General features: G+C 43.5%; 1 protein-coding gene across 1 annotated transcript in view; it reads right to left on the reverse strand.

The window, feature by feature from the left end:
* KIRREL3 (kirre like nephrin family adhesion molecule 3) overlaps positions 1-14,399 on the reverse strand; it is a 733,484-nt gene that overhangs the window by 151,503 nt on the left and 567,582 nt on the right. Inside the window, exon 6 of the mRNA XM_088657681.1 lies at positions 10,173-10,323. Coding sequence (XP_088513807.1) covers positions 10,173-10,323 — 151 coding nt within the window. The remainder of the gene's footprint in view (positions 1-10,172; positions 10,324-14,399) is intronic.

Here is a 14,399-nt window from a genome sequence, read left to right on the forward strand (position 1 = left end):
ATAAACAACAAAAAATAAAATAAAATAACTCTAAGCAGATAACAGCAAACAAATCTCTGTTTCCGTCTTTATCCACTTTTTTAGACCAGCAATGTTCAAAGTTTATTCCTTGAGGGGCCCCTTGGCCTGTTGATATGTCTGCTTTGGATCTCCTGCCTGTTTGCTTTCAAGTTCTTGTCCGCTGCAAAGGATTCTAGGAAATATTCTATGGCACACACTCAACTCACAGGAGGCACTGACTGCTGGGCTTCCCTGTTGCCATCTGTGAACTAACAGCATTCCCTAGAAATAGTCCAACACTCCCTGCGCCTACATGTGAATCACAAGAGGCCCATCTGTATTGGCATGCTGCTGGCTTTTGAAAATGCATGTGTTTACACAGGCATACCCTTGATCTCTTAACCCAAGCATCCTGTTTTAATTGCTTTGTTGTTTTCATGATTTTGTTTTATTGCTTATGGTTTTTAAAAATGGGTGCTTTTTAATTATGGATGTTTATATTTCAATGTTTGTGTAACTGGTTGTTATACTTTGCCAAACCTCTTAGAAGCCTGCCAGTCAGTCTTTCATAGAAGCTCATCCACAATGATTGATATCCTCTTTAAAGAACCACAAAGGTCTCCAGAGTGCAGCGTGGAAACCCATGTTTTTACATGGAGGAAGGAAGCTTCAGCTGGCAATGGTGGCAGTAGTGAAGCTCCAAAAGGAAGCTAGATAGGAGGGAGAGAATAAATAACTGGATGGTGGTAGGCAGTGTGGCTTGTGATAGGCCATCCTTTGTTGGCTACAACTTCATCAAAGCGGCTGGTACTTTACCAAGATTCCTGCTTTGTTGGGAGTGCAGCCACCTGCCTTTTGGCTGGGAAATTATGATGAGAAATTACAGGTATTTTCAATTTAGCCTAATCTCATTTTAAAATGCACAATCCAAACAACAATAAAGGCAGGCACAGGCTGGAATATAAATGAGCTGTGCTCCCATAACATCCCTGAGATATATAGCACACTCCTAATTCATTTGCAGGCATCCTGACACTTCCCCATTGTTAGACAACAACAGCTAATCACCTTCCTTTGTTAAATATGAATCACATTTCTCTTTAGTAGCTTCCCCATTGTTTGATAGTTTAGTAGCTGTGGTTAGGATGTACAGGAAAATCCTCTTTGTATACTGAAGGAGAGCAAGCACCCTCTTACTCTGAAAGTTGTTCATTTTTTATTTAAAAAAAGTAAATTAACAATAAGAATGAATGAAAGCCTTTGAACTTTCCTTTGCAAATGGAATCATGATTTCTAATGATCTGGTAATGGCATGCCAAAGATTCCCCACCAGAAATAAAGTAACATTTACATAAGTGATTGTTCAACATAATGTAATTCCACTTGGTTGCAACTGATAATTCATGCCAGGATTTTTGTAATTCATTTGAATTACCGAGTCTCCTTGGCTCATTTTTTTTTAGCTTGTGAAGAATGCACAACCTGAATGGCCGGATGTTAATATAAGCCATGAACAATTGTCTTCCAAAGTCCTAGTACTGTACTGAGAAACACTTTTTTTCTCCCTTGGGCACTATGATTCATTCCTTCAACTGTTTTAAGAAGGTGAAAAAGCTATTTACCCTTACAATGCAATCCCAGACATGTAAACGCAAAATTAAGTACCATTGTATCCAATGGGACTTACTCCCAGATAAGTCTAAGATTGTAGCCTTAGTGGTTCTGCGTGAGTCACAGTTCTGAACATGTCTTGATTGGGAGAAGACAGCCTTCTGTAAGAATGGGTGACTCTTGTGACTTTGTACAGGGAGTGATTGAATTATCTAATCACTTTCAGATTAGATAATTTGCAGGGGGGGGGGGTTGCACCCAACTTCAGGGCTGATTGGAAGAATGCAAGGCTAATTCATGAATCATGCAGCGATCCAGTAGACAACCTCCTCCTTTGATGTATTTATGTTATAGACTTAAAAATAAAATAAAACCCTGCCCTTCTAATGCATATGCATTACTCAGGGGAGATTACGGTGAGTAAAATAACAATGGGTGGAATTCAACTGTGCACTAAAGTGATCTGTAAGTGCAAGCATTTCTGCTTACCTGACAAAATGCTTTTCCTTCTCCTCCCCCATTCCCTGTTCTGTGGGTTCGCCAAACCCTCCAGAACAGATTTGGGGAGGAGGTAAGAGTCACGTGGGGGGAAAGAGTAAAGTGCCATTGGGTTAGCAGGACTCATTATGCTAGCTTCTGCTTCTGCAACAACTTAGTTGAATCTCATTAAAAAGCAATGCTACCAGTACAAAGTGTAACTGAGTCAGGCACAGCAGCTAAAATGCAATTTTGAAATAAAATCATAATCTGTGTGTCATGGCCAAAGTCTGTTGAAATAATGTCTCCATTAGTTGGCAGAAGACAACCCAAGAGGAGGCAAGTTGTTCTACAGTATAGCCACTGAGAAGGCACTGTCTCTTGTCACCACCAACCACACATGGAAACCTTAGGTGGGACACAGGGACAGGCCTTTCCCTCTGAACTGGTTGGAAGTTGGTATGGGAGGAGGTGGTCCCTATAATTTCCTGGACCCAAGCCATTTAGGGCTTTAAAGGTCATCCGCGCATTGGACTTTGCCTGCAAACAAAGTGGCAATTAGCCCACCCTCACTAACATCCTTGCACTTGCATTCTAGACCACGGTTTTCCAAGCTTGGAGCTGTTTTTGGACTACAACTCCCAACATCCCTAGCTAGCAGGAACAGTGGTCAGGGATGATGGGAATTGTGGTCCAAAAGCTGCTGGAGACCCAAGTTTAGGAAACCATGTTCTAGACCACCTGAAGTTTCAAAGATAACCCCACATAGAACACATTTCAGCAATCCAGTCTTGATGTGACTGGCAGAGCAATCAAAACTACAGGATGTCAGCATAATTTATGCCATGGTAAAATTATTCAGGTGTAATTTGCCCCTATTCCAGACTCTGTTCAGGAGCTGGTTGAGCTAGCCTGAACCTGGCAGAGGGTCACATGACAGAACTGAATGGAGATTGGAATGTGGGGAAGTCTCCCCCACTACCCACAATCACACTCGCCACTCTGCTTTTGGGGACTTACCCCAGTGTCAGTTCAGCTGGCTTTGGCTGAGTTGGCTGAGTCCCAGATGAGCAGGGATGAGAGACTTCAGTTTAGCCCAATATCCCTGTATTCCAAGCTTCCTCATACTAGCAGATCTTGGATTGTATTGCAGTGTAAAATATGCATTACCACAGACAATCTGATTTCCTCTGCAATGGTCAGAGCTGATATATCCACCCCACACTGGATGAGTTCTTTGGGCTCATAGGACACAAGCATTTATTTTGTGGCCTGCTACTCTGATTGGGGTAGATGAAACATGTGCTACTGCTGCCATTTTAAAATGTCTGCTCTTGGCTGTTCCTTTTGAATTTTGTTCTGATTTTGGATGTACTGTATGTTAAATGGTTTTATTATGCTTGTTTCATCCTGCTACTGTTAGCCGTATTTATAATCTCTGAACAGAAAGACTACCTCTCTTAACTGCTATCTTAGTCCCACAAAGCTAGAAAAGTGTCCATCAAGCCTAGGGCAGAGGTTGAAAGAAGGTCTACTAGCTGCCTAATGAATCCTCTGCAGGACAGGAGTGGTCTTGTAGTGGCCCTGATTGCTAAAAATCCAGCAAATGGCAAGATTCTGAAAGTTACCTGATACACATTCTTGCAAAACTTGGCTCACCTTCTTGAACTCCCATTTCCACCTCAACCCTCCCCACCACCTTCATGCACATCTCCAACTCACCAACAGGCCTTGAACATTTCCTCCCTTCTCTCTTGCTTCTTGGAAACAAGCCAAAGCTGCTAATGCAAACTCAGGAGTGTTAGCATAGCAGGGGAAAGCTGTGAATGCTGGTGGAGGAGTCAGGAATAACCTCGCTCTGCTCCTTCTTGGCACACAGGATATGAATTTCCATACAGCCACTGGGTTCTGGCAGTATAAATAGTTTATGGCATATCAAACTATTAAACATGATTTTAATCCCACTTGTGATGTTCGGCACATAACTCACAGGAGGTCTGCTTTGATGTGGTTGGTGGAACGGAAATCACTTTGAACAGATGTTCCAACTGGAGTTGCTTAGTCTCTCTCTTTTTCTTACAAATCCCAGGTCTCTTTTTAGGGGTGTGGGGTGGAGATTGACTATGCAGTTTAGTGACAGTTTAGGGCCGATTCTCACTACCTTCTGCTTGAGCACCAATGATTCATCTTAACTAGGATTTCCTTGCTTATCATAAAGACGTGAGGTTTCGCTGAATTTATCTAACTAGAGGGATCCTAAAATGAGGGACCCTTGTTGCCAGGTGCAGATATTTCTGATTGGCTTTTAAGCAGCAGAAACCTTATTTCTGCCAAGTCATTTATGGAGCAATTGATTCACAAAACTAATTCATTTCTTACATCTTTAAGAAAGCAGAGACCACCAAGGTTTGAGGTTGCACAAGCAGTGGAAATTGGAACGTGCACACTGCAGCTTCCTCCCTTGGCCCAAACAGCAAAGGACAACTTCTTAAGCATCAGCCAGTTGGACCAAGCTGCTTAAGAATTAGAGAGCTTCATGGCCCTAATGTCATGGGCAGTGTTTCTGAGGAACCATCCCCTTTCATGTCAGTAGAGAGTCCCTGCCGGATCAGAAGTTGCTGGCATCTAGTGGGCTGCTTTTGGCTTAGGAAGAGACTTTGCCCAAGTTTTTTTTAAAAAAAAATGTGGCACTGCTTCTCATCCAGCTGTGCTGCTTAAATATCTGCTTTAGACAAAGCCAAAATATTGAACTGCTTTCTAGCTGCTGTCTGAAACAAAATGGGTCTTCTGGGAGGTGCTCTGAGTTCACATCCACTCCATACATTGAAAGCAGGTGACTTTCCCACAACAATTCTTGGAACAGTAGTTTGCTAAGGGTGCTGGCTAACTGTGGCTCTGCGGAAGGTAAATGACAGTTCCCAGGATTATTTAGGCCAAGACACATATGCTTTAAATGTGCTTTGAATGTATGGTGTGGGTGTGGCATTGTGAAGCAGGCTGTTCCCAAAGCTTTGCTTTCTCTTTGAAAAGGACAATCAGGTGAAAGTTGGTACCCTTTCTCTCAGGCTCTCCATAAAAGAGAAATTGCCAAGCAGGCAGAAGATGGGATGGAGAGGATGAGAATAGTTGCCCATTTTTTTGCCTCTGGTAATGACTGCCCTTAGCATGTGGCCCATGGAAAGTTGTTTGTGAGACTGGGCTGAAAAATGTTTTCACTCCATTACAGATATTTCACATATAGGCACAACTACTAGCTTATGTGAAGTTTGAACTGGCCCTTCAATTCCCCTTTGGAACTCTCTCCTGCTACAGGTGCTGCCTCTCTTGTCCTTTTGGCACCTGCTGAAGACTTTCCTCTTTCAACAAGTCTTCCGAGTGGAGTTGTCCCCCCTCCCCCATTTATTATCCTAGTCAGTGCTTGTACCGGCTAGGCAACTTTATTTATATATGAAGTTCATGTATATATAATGCATTGTGAAATCAGTTTGAGAAGGGAGAGATTAACTGAATGAACGAATAAATAAACAACTAAATCTCAATCAAAGTGTCATTTCCACAATATAGTCAACGGAGAAACATGTTGTTTTCAGCTATTCTGAAGCAGGACTCTGCTTTGGATCTTAACCAAAGTGAGAGGACAGTTTGAAGAACTGGACCAAACTGGGCAGCTGTGAAAGACCTAAAGTGGATTCTAAAGTGACTCCTTCCCCCTACCGCCCCCCCCACACCCCTAATGCTGCTTTCACTTCAAAATTGAAATTTGCTCCAGAAAGGAAACTTTCTATTTTATATTCAGGGATGCACTGCCAGCTCAAAAGTTGCACATGAGGGTTAATTTTTTATTTTTAACATGGTGCTTTGGGCCTGGGCAGTTCTGCTTCTCAGCTAGTCCCACCAAAGATGTGAAATGCTACTTTTTATTCATATTCCCTCTGAGGCCTGCTCTCCTTTCACAATGGGAGGGCAGCTGCCAGGTCAGGGCTGTCAGCAGAGACTCACATGCCACTTCCAATTAGAGGTGGGGAACAGAGGGAATTGCAAGTGGGGACCTTGAAACTTTGAGGTTGCCAAAGTTGCACAAACTGCAGCAGACATATGCGTAGCCTCCCCCACCCCAACATGGAGCCATAGGTTCTCACAAACATGCAAGTGGATCATGGTTGCAAGCCCATTAGCAGCCCTTGCCTTTTTTCAAGGCGCTCTATCGTACCTACCACCATACATGTGAGCAGAGACCAAGAAAAAGACAATTAGTTCATCCCTGTCCATGGTGCTGAAGGAAACCACAAAGCTCCCACCTAGGGGTTGACGTCTGCTATCTCGAACCTCTTGCTGCTGCAGAGTGAAGAATTCATCCCTTTATTATTATACCCCTCTCCATCAACCAGCCACTGCTGCTAAACTGATAAGCCCATTAGAGACCATTAAAAGCAAAATTCTTTTAATAGCTGGATGGGAAATTATTATTTCTTTCGCAGCGTGGTCTACCTAATGGTTTGGAGTAAAAATTGGTCTTTTATTGAATCTCCCCTTTCTGAATTGGTTTCTGCTGCCTTTGGGGATTCAGCTCACGTTGCTGGCCTTATACTGTACAGCACGCCATAATGATGCCTCAGGTTCTGTGTTGTTGTTTTCTCCCTGCGTTTGAAGCTGTTGTAACTGTTTGCTGGCTGCGAAATAACCCATACCATTATCTCATTTCATCTTGCCAGTTCTGTCAGGACATGCTAAGGAACAACCTGAGAGCCTGTTAATCTTGCAGTGGAATGGTTGGAAGTTTTAAGTGGTGAATTTTCTGCTGCACTCGAGTTTGCTCAGCCTGTTTTTAATTGGAACAAGGAAAGCAGCTGGCATGCTAATATTGAATGCCCTGCAATTGCAAATTGATGGCAAATACAGATGCAGGAATTTACGAATGCGGCTGATGATGGGCTGGGGGAGGGGAAGGAGGGGAGGGGAAGGTCAGGCCCAATTTGAGAGCAGCAAATACAAAAAATAAAAATAAAAAATGGATGGAAGGCAGATGTATATCTTATGGAATTCCTTGTGCTGCCTCTTAAGAAAGAAAGGCTTTAACAAATGAATCAGTAGACTTTGCACAAATGTGGCTGCTATTGGAGCCAGTCTGGATTGATTAAAAATGCATTCAGCGCAATGTGCTGGAAAGCTTAACAAGACCGTGGAGGTCATAGCATCAAGAGAATGGCTGCTTTCTGACAACATCTTCACCATGTGGCAAACTGAGGACCAAAATGTATATCAGCAGCAATATTTGTTTGGAGGAGCTGTACATACCTCATGTTAATATGGAAATACAAAAGCAGTGGTTTGCTATTTCTTAGGATATCAAATTCTAGGGGCAAGCTGAAGAGCCTTAGCCTCTTGGTTGCAATTGTGGGATTTTACTCCCTTCCTTAATATAACCTGTCGAGACCCTGAGATCTTCACTGGAGGCCCCTGTCCAGGTTCTCCTGTCTAATGAGGTAAAGAGGGTGGCTATTACAGAAAGAGGTTTTTATTGTGGTGGCCTCCCAGAATGTTCTCCCTAGAGAAGGTTCCATGGCATCAATGTAATGTAATTTAATGACCTTTTTTAAAACAACAAAGTTATAGTTCATTATAGTTCTTATAACTATTTTGTTAGTTTTAACGCTGTGTTAGTTTTAATGCTGATTTTTTTGTTTTTGTTTATCTTATGAAGTTTTGTGGTGGTTTTATTCTGGCTTTATCTTGACATTTGTGCTGCCTTAGTTTCTTTGTATCTTTTTTTAAAGGTTTGATTCTATTTTTTATATTATTTTACCAGTTTTAAATTTGTGAGGCTACTCAGAGCACATGGCTAATTCGATAATATATAAATGTCAAAAATTAATAACTATCAAAGGGTTGCAGTACAATGGTTGAAAGCCATTTGATGATAAGAGCTGGAGAGACCCCTGCCTGAAATCCTGGAGAGCCACTGCCTCCAGACATTTAACTGAGTTAAATGGATTCTCCTGCATTGCAGGGGGTTGGACTAGGTGACCCTTGGGATCCCTTCCAACTCTACAATTCTGTGATTCCATGGCCAATCGTCTAACTCTGTATATGAGAGCTTCCTATGTTCCAAATGTTCCTGTGTTCATTGTTTGAGCCTTACAATAGAGATTTAAACCAGGATCTAAGAAATAGCTTAGCTATTTTCTCACAATTCAATTGCCTTCCACAGATCATCACGACTGGGGATGCCCTTGATCTTTTTAAAATTCCTTCCCACCTTCTCATTCACAACTTTACATTCAATAATACATCTAGGACTTTCCCACACATAATCCCCAGCTTTGCTTCTCTTGTTCTAAACTGGTTTTCTGCTAACAACACTAAGAGGCTATTGTGCTTTTTTCTCTCTCTGAACAGTTGACAGACGACATCCTGTCAGCAATTTAAGCTCAATCTAGCCAAATAACACTCTTAAACCCTCACCATAAGTTTTCCTCACTTCAATCACAATAGACAACAACGCCATCAAGATTTGTAAACTCAGCATCACATCTTCACCTTTGCCCTTCGCTTCTCTCTCCAGACCTTCATTTTCCGGCTGCTTCTGAATCTTGTCAATTCATCTGGCAATAACTGCTACTCATTCAGAGAGCTAAATCATTGAGACTATGACTGCCTTGCATTTCGATGACTACTGTGAACATATCTCTCTGGCCTTGACCAGTGGAAGACTGCCTCATTAATAAACACATTCCAAATGTTGCCACTAAGGTAATTTCTTTAGGTCATCTCTATGCATACAGTACCTTCACTTCTTTGATTAAAACAAACATAAACCACTTATCTCTCTCCCCCCCAAGCCCCTATGTGCTCCATTGATAACTCTTATAAGTCATTTACTGACACATTTCATTCTGTGTGGGCATGGATGTCCACAGCAACATTGAGACTTTGGCTTGTGTGTTACATGATACAGTGGTATGGAAAACTTGTTCCCGTGTATTTTACTGCACATCATTCATGTTTACAAGGGAAAGATCTCACACTAGACAGAAATCCAGGGGCAATTGATTCCCATTAGCACAGGTGGGGCAGAAGACAGGAAGAGCAACAGTATGTGGAGCCAAATCCAATGGCAGACAGAGCCCTTTCTCCTTCCTACTGAGTTCTACAAGGACATCACTGGGACTTAAGAGGAAGAAGCTGACACTCAGTGCCACCTCCTGAACTGGATGTCAGTAAGAGGGCAGCAGGGGGTTGAATAAGAGCAGATGGAGGTCCATGGGGCACTACCCCATTTACCATAACGGGCCAGCCTCCATTGCAGAAATCTGCCTTTATTTTCCATCAAGGCAATCACAAATTGGCCTATTTATACTATCTACCTCTTAGAAAAATTTTATGGTGGAGGGAGAGGGCAGTGATTGTCATCAGTATTACTGTGCATGTGGATGTGAGGTTTACTCCTTCCATCCCCAGCTGTGAGCCAGATGAAAATTATTCTACCACACAAGAAGGAGGGTCAGAAAAAAAGGCTACCATTGGCATCAATGGGAGTCTTTTTCCCCTACCCGCAACAAGCCTCAGAGTGCACAGGAAGGTAATACAATTCAATACAAACTTAGAGTGATGTAAACTATCAGAAATGGCTGCTGAGCACTAGCCCTGTGCCAGGTGACCTCTTCCTTATAGGAAGAGATTCTTTTTAAAAACAAACAAACCAGTGCAACAGCATACCCCAAGGCAGCAATATATTTCGCTGTTCTTAGTCTTGGCTTGTTTTTCACCCTCAAAGAAATAAATTGATTACTTCTATGTTGTTTTCAGAGTGGTGGGACAACAGATTCCACAAAATGAGGTTGCAGATGCAGATTGCAGAATGCGTCCCAACAGGAAAGGGTCTTCCAGATAAAATGGCAAAGGATGACTGCAAAAGGTTAACCTACCCTCAGGTGGTGCAATGGGTCAGTGCAGCTGGCTGTTAACCAGAAGGTTGGTGGTTCAAGCCCACCCAGGGATCGCTGTGGGCAATATTCCTGCATTGCAGGGGGTTGGAGTAGATGACTCTCTGGGTCCCTTCCAACTTACAATTCTGTGATACTCACGTTGAATGTCAATGGTGACAGAGGTCTCCTTTCCATTGGGAATGGCCTTGTTAGTGGCTCGGCAGATGATGGTCTGGCCATTCTCAATGTCGGATGGGGAGACAAAGAGTGTGCTCATAATGCTCTCTCTCTTGCCGTCACGAAGCACTGTCTGCAGAAGAAGACAAAAGTTAACAGTTACCACTTTGGGGAAGAGATGACCGATCTACAGCAACGTGTTGCGGGTTTTGGAACAGGACCAGCCTTTGGCTTTGGAACTGCACCTATTGACTGAAAGCCTATTTCCTTGCATTTTCATTAAAATAAATGCCCAAGGCAGCTAACAAACAGAACACTGTCAAACCCAACAATAAAATACACATGCACACAACTAGCTACCGGTAACTATAAAAGAGACAAGAGGAAGCAGATAAAACATTTCAATTACCAAGACAAGGAGATTAAAAGTGTGCATGCACACGAAAGCTCATACCAAAATAAAAACTTAGTTGGTCTTTAAGGCGCTACTGAAGGAATTTTTTTATTTTGTTTCGACTCAGACCAACATGGCTACCTACCTGTAAGGAGATTAAAAGTGAGAGCTCAACATCCCAAATGCGTCTTGGAACGCCATCAGATTGGGGGGGGGGGTTAGACATCCCTTGGCAGTTCCAAAGTCTACCTGTAACCTACTTAATTAGCAGTTTTTGCAACAATCTACGAACCAAACCATGGGCACCCTTCAAAATCTGCACCACTCCAAATTTTGAAGTGCCCTTCTCCAACCAAGTGATGTTTACAAAAATCCATGTGCATTTTTAAAAATGCATATATTTAAGAAAATAACATACAAAAATTATGCCATCCTCTGGAGCCAGACCTGCCCTCTTGCATGAATTTTGGATGTTTGTCACTTATTCCAATGTGCACTTTCAGTCAGCACGTTTAATCCTGTCTAGTCAGACAGGCCAGGCATATGAATAAAATAGAATATTTAAAAGCTCATTAACACACCGCACTGAAGGTGCTTCTGCACGCCTATCAAGAGGGCACCCGTGTCTGTGGTGCTCCAGAGCCAACCCTTCACACTTCCAAATACCAGAGGTTGCCCAGGTGTGCTCACTGGGGAGCTGGAATTCTAAAGCTTTGCCTTCCCTGTAATGCTTTATGAGAGGAGCAGGAACACGGCTTGGCACAGAATTAATCTGCTGTCAGATTTGATCTGAATCTTTCACTTGGCTTCCTGGTAGCTACATTGGGCTCTGGGAATTGAGATATACTCAGCCCAGACAGGTGCCCAAGTGCAGGCGGTAATGCTCACCTGCCTGGGCCTTTCATAAAGCTATTCTGATCCCATGCTAAGCAGACAGTGGCAGACCTTGGGGGTCTCAAATTTCAGTGGTCCCCTGTGCAACACCAAAATTCAGTGCCTTCTCCCGCTTCTAAATCATAGTTGCAGTGTCTTGTGTGCAGATGGAGGGCACAAGGAGAAGGGGACGACAGAGGGTGAGATGGGTGGACAATGTTCTCGAAGCCACCAACATGAGTCTGAACAAACTGTGGGAGGCAGTGGAAGACAGGAGTGCCTGGCGTGCTCTGGTCCATGGGGTCACAAAGAGTCAGACACAACTAAATGACTAAACGATGACGATGTGTGCAATCCCGGAGGCTCAGCGCCCACTGTGACCAAACTGGTTGCACTCCCCTAAATCCGCCTCTGACCGTGGGACCCTGCAGGGCTTGTGGTGCCCTCTAGAGGGTTTGGACTACAACTCCCATCATCCCCAAATGGGGGCTGGGAGCATTGTAACATCTGGAGAGGCTCACACTGGCTACCCCTGCCTCTGAGAAGTTTGATTGCGACAGACATGCTTCTCTGTGGACACATTCAGTTTTGCTGGAGAAGTGAGTGTTTCTGGGCATGTGCAAAATGACAAGAGCAGCAACAGCAGCCATTTTGATTTATTTTTTTACTTGTCCTTCACCAGGAAGGTTCCAGGAAGGGTTGTTGCTATTGTTGTTAATTTATTTATTAAAGTTGCCAGTCACTTTGTACAAAAGAAGAACTCCTAAAGCAACTTAACAAATAAAATCAAGTTATAATTTTAAATCAATGGTTTAACGATTTAAAGCGGCAATATTTTTTAAAAATGCTTTCTGTTTGTTTGTTTGTTTGTTTCTGAGCCACTGCATATGCCTCCTGCCCCACAGAAAGAACATAAGAACATCCTGGATGGATTAAAGCAAAGCAGCCTCCCTCTCCCATCAGTCCCAGCCAGCATGGTCAATGGCAAGGGATGATGGGACCTGGAGTCCCAAACATCTGGAGAGCACCATGTTGGAAAAGGCTGGCCTAACAGTTCATTTAAACCAGGGATGGGGAACTGGTAGTCCTCCAGATCTTGATGGAACCCAGCTCCCATTATCCTTGACCACTGAGCATCTTGGCTAGGGTTCATGGAACTTGGAGTCCAACAACATCTGGAAGGCCATCTCTGATCTTGAGCAAAATTCTGCTTCCAGCAGTGACCAACCAATAGTTGGGGGGGGGAGAGCTGTCTTCTTCTAGCTCCTGATATTTAGAGCCATACTGCCACTGAGCATGGAAGCTCCATCTCAATATCCTATCTAATAACCATTAATTTTGTTTAAGAAGCTTGGCTCACAGGAAATCTTGATCAATTGCCCTTGCACACATCTTAGTACATTCCCTTTCTCTACCTTACGGACATACCCAACTGGGTACTTCCTGGCTGTTTATCCTTGCCCTGGATAATCAGCAAAGTCTGAGCTCGAGCATGATTTGAGGGCACTGAAAAACCAACCAGTTTGAGCTTTCTTGAGAAGTTCAGGGTTAAACGATCTGGAAGTGACTGACTTTCCATGCAATGGAATTTTACTCTGTTTTGTTAGTACCCGTTTCATTCAGCACCTTTTGGATTGACCTGCCCATTGTGCAGCCTTGCAAATGCAGCTACATAGATCTTAATGTACCAGGCATGGCATTATCTGAAAGGACTGGGGGAAAGCACATACAATAGGAACATAAAAAGCAGCCTTGTACTGAGTTAGTCCATCTAGCTCAGTATTGTCTACACAGACTGGCAGCAACTGGCAAGGGTTACAGAGAGGGTTACAGAGAGCCTCTTCCAGGACTATCTGGTGATGCCAAGGATTGAACCTGGAACATTCTGCATGCAAGGCAGATGCTTTACCACTGAGCTACGGCCCTTCCCCTAAACAGGCACTATTACACAAATCACATGCTATCCATTCCAACCTGCTGCCATTTTGACTCTGTTCTGATGCCCCCAAAGCCAGGAGGAATGTTTCTACCTGGGCTGGCTTTTAGGTTGGCGGAGTTCACTAACATCATGCTTATAGCTATTTAACTGGACTTTAATTGAATTTTAATAGACTTTTAATGGGACATGCAACATTTTATAATATTTATAGAGAATATTAATCTGTTGCCACCCCCCCCTCCAAAGCCTTTGGTAATGAGGAAACGCAGCACTGAAATAGGAAGGCGGTTTTAGGAGGATTAAGTGAGATGACAAGTGGATGCATATTCAAGCCTACAGGAAGAGGAACTTAGTAGGGGGCAAATCCTGGGGAGTGTGAGCCACACCTGCCCATACGAACATAAGAAGAGCGCTGCTGGATCAAGCCAAGGGCCCATCTAGTCCAGCACTCCATTCCGAGGCCAGCCAGATGTCTGCAAGCACAATTGGAGGGCGACAGCATTCTCCTCACCCCCTGCAATTCCCAGCAACTGGTACTGAAAGGCATACTGGCTCAAACAATGCAGGTGGAGCTGTTCTTTTGGTTTTATGCTGGCTTCTTTCTCCATCCCCACTTTCATGGCTTGCTGCATTCCATTCTTCCTCCAGGAGGGAACCAGCCTACAAAAAGCGGAAGCGGGGAGCAGAGGAGCATCCAAATGCAAAACGCTCTACCACAACCAGAAAAAAAACCCTTCCCTTGACAGACTTGCATATTAATGGGCTAGACAGGAATTAATTCCATCCAAGTCAGAGGAGGGGGGAGGTCAGCCCTTTTGCGGTTCTAATTAGCATCGGCTGCTGCCCGAGATTCCGGGAGACAAGGTCAAGCTGTGGACTTAATTGTTCTGCTGTGTCCACATGGCATTTGGGGAAGAGGAAATGTGTGCTTGTTGTGTTGATCAAGATTACACAAGAAAGGGGGGAGGGAGGAAATATTTTGTGAGAAACACAGAAAAGGGAT

Source organism: Zootoca vivipara, chromosome 14, assembly GCF_965207765.1.
Source record: "Zootoca vivipara chromosome 14, rZooViv2.hap1.1, whole genome shotgun sequence".
NCBI lineage: Eukaryota > Metazoa > Chordata > Lepidosauria > Squamata > Lacertidae > Zootoca > Zootoca vivipara.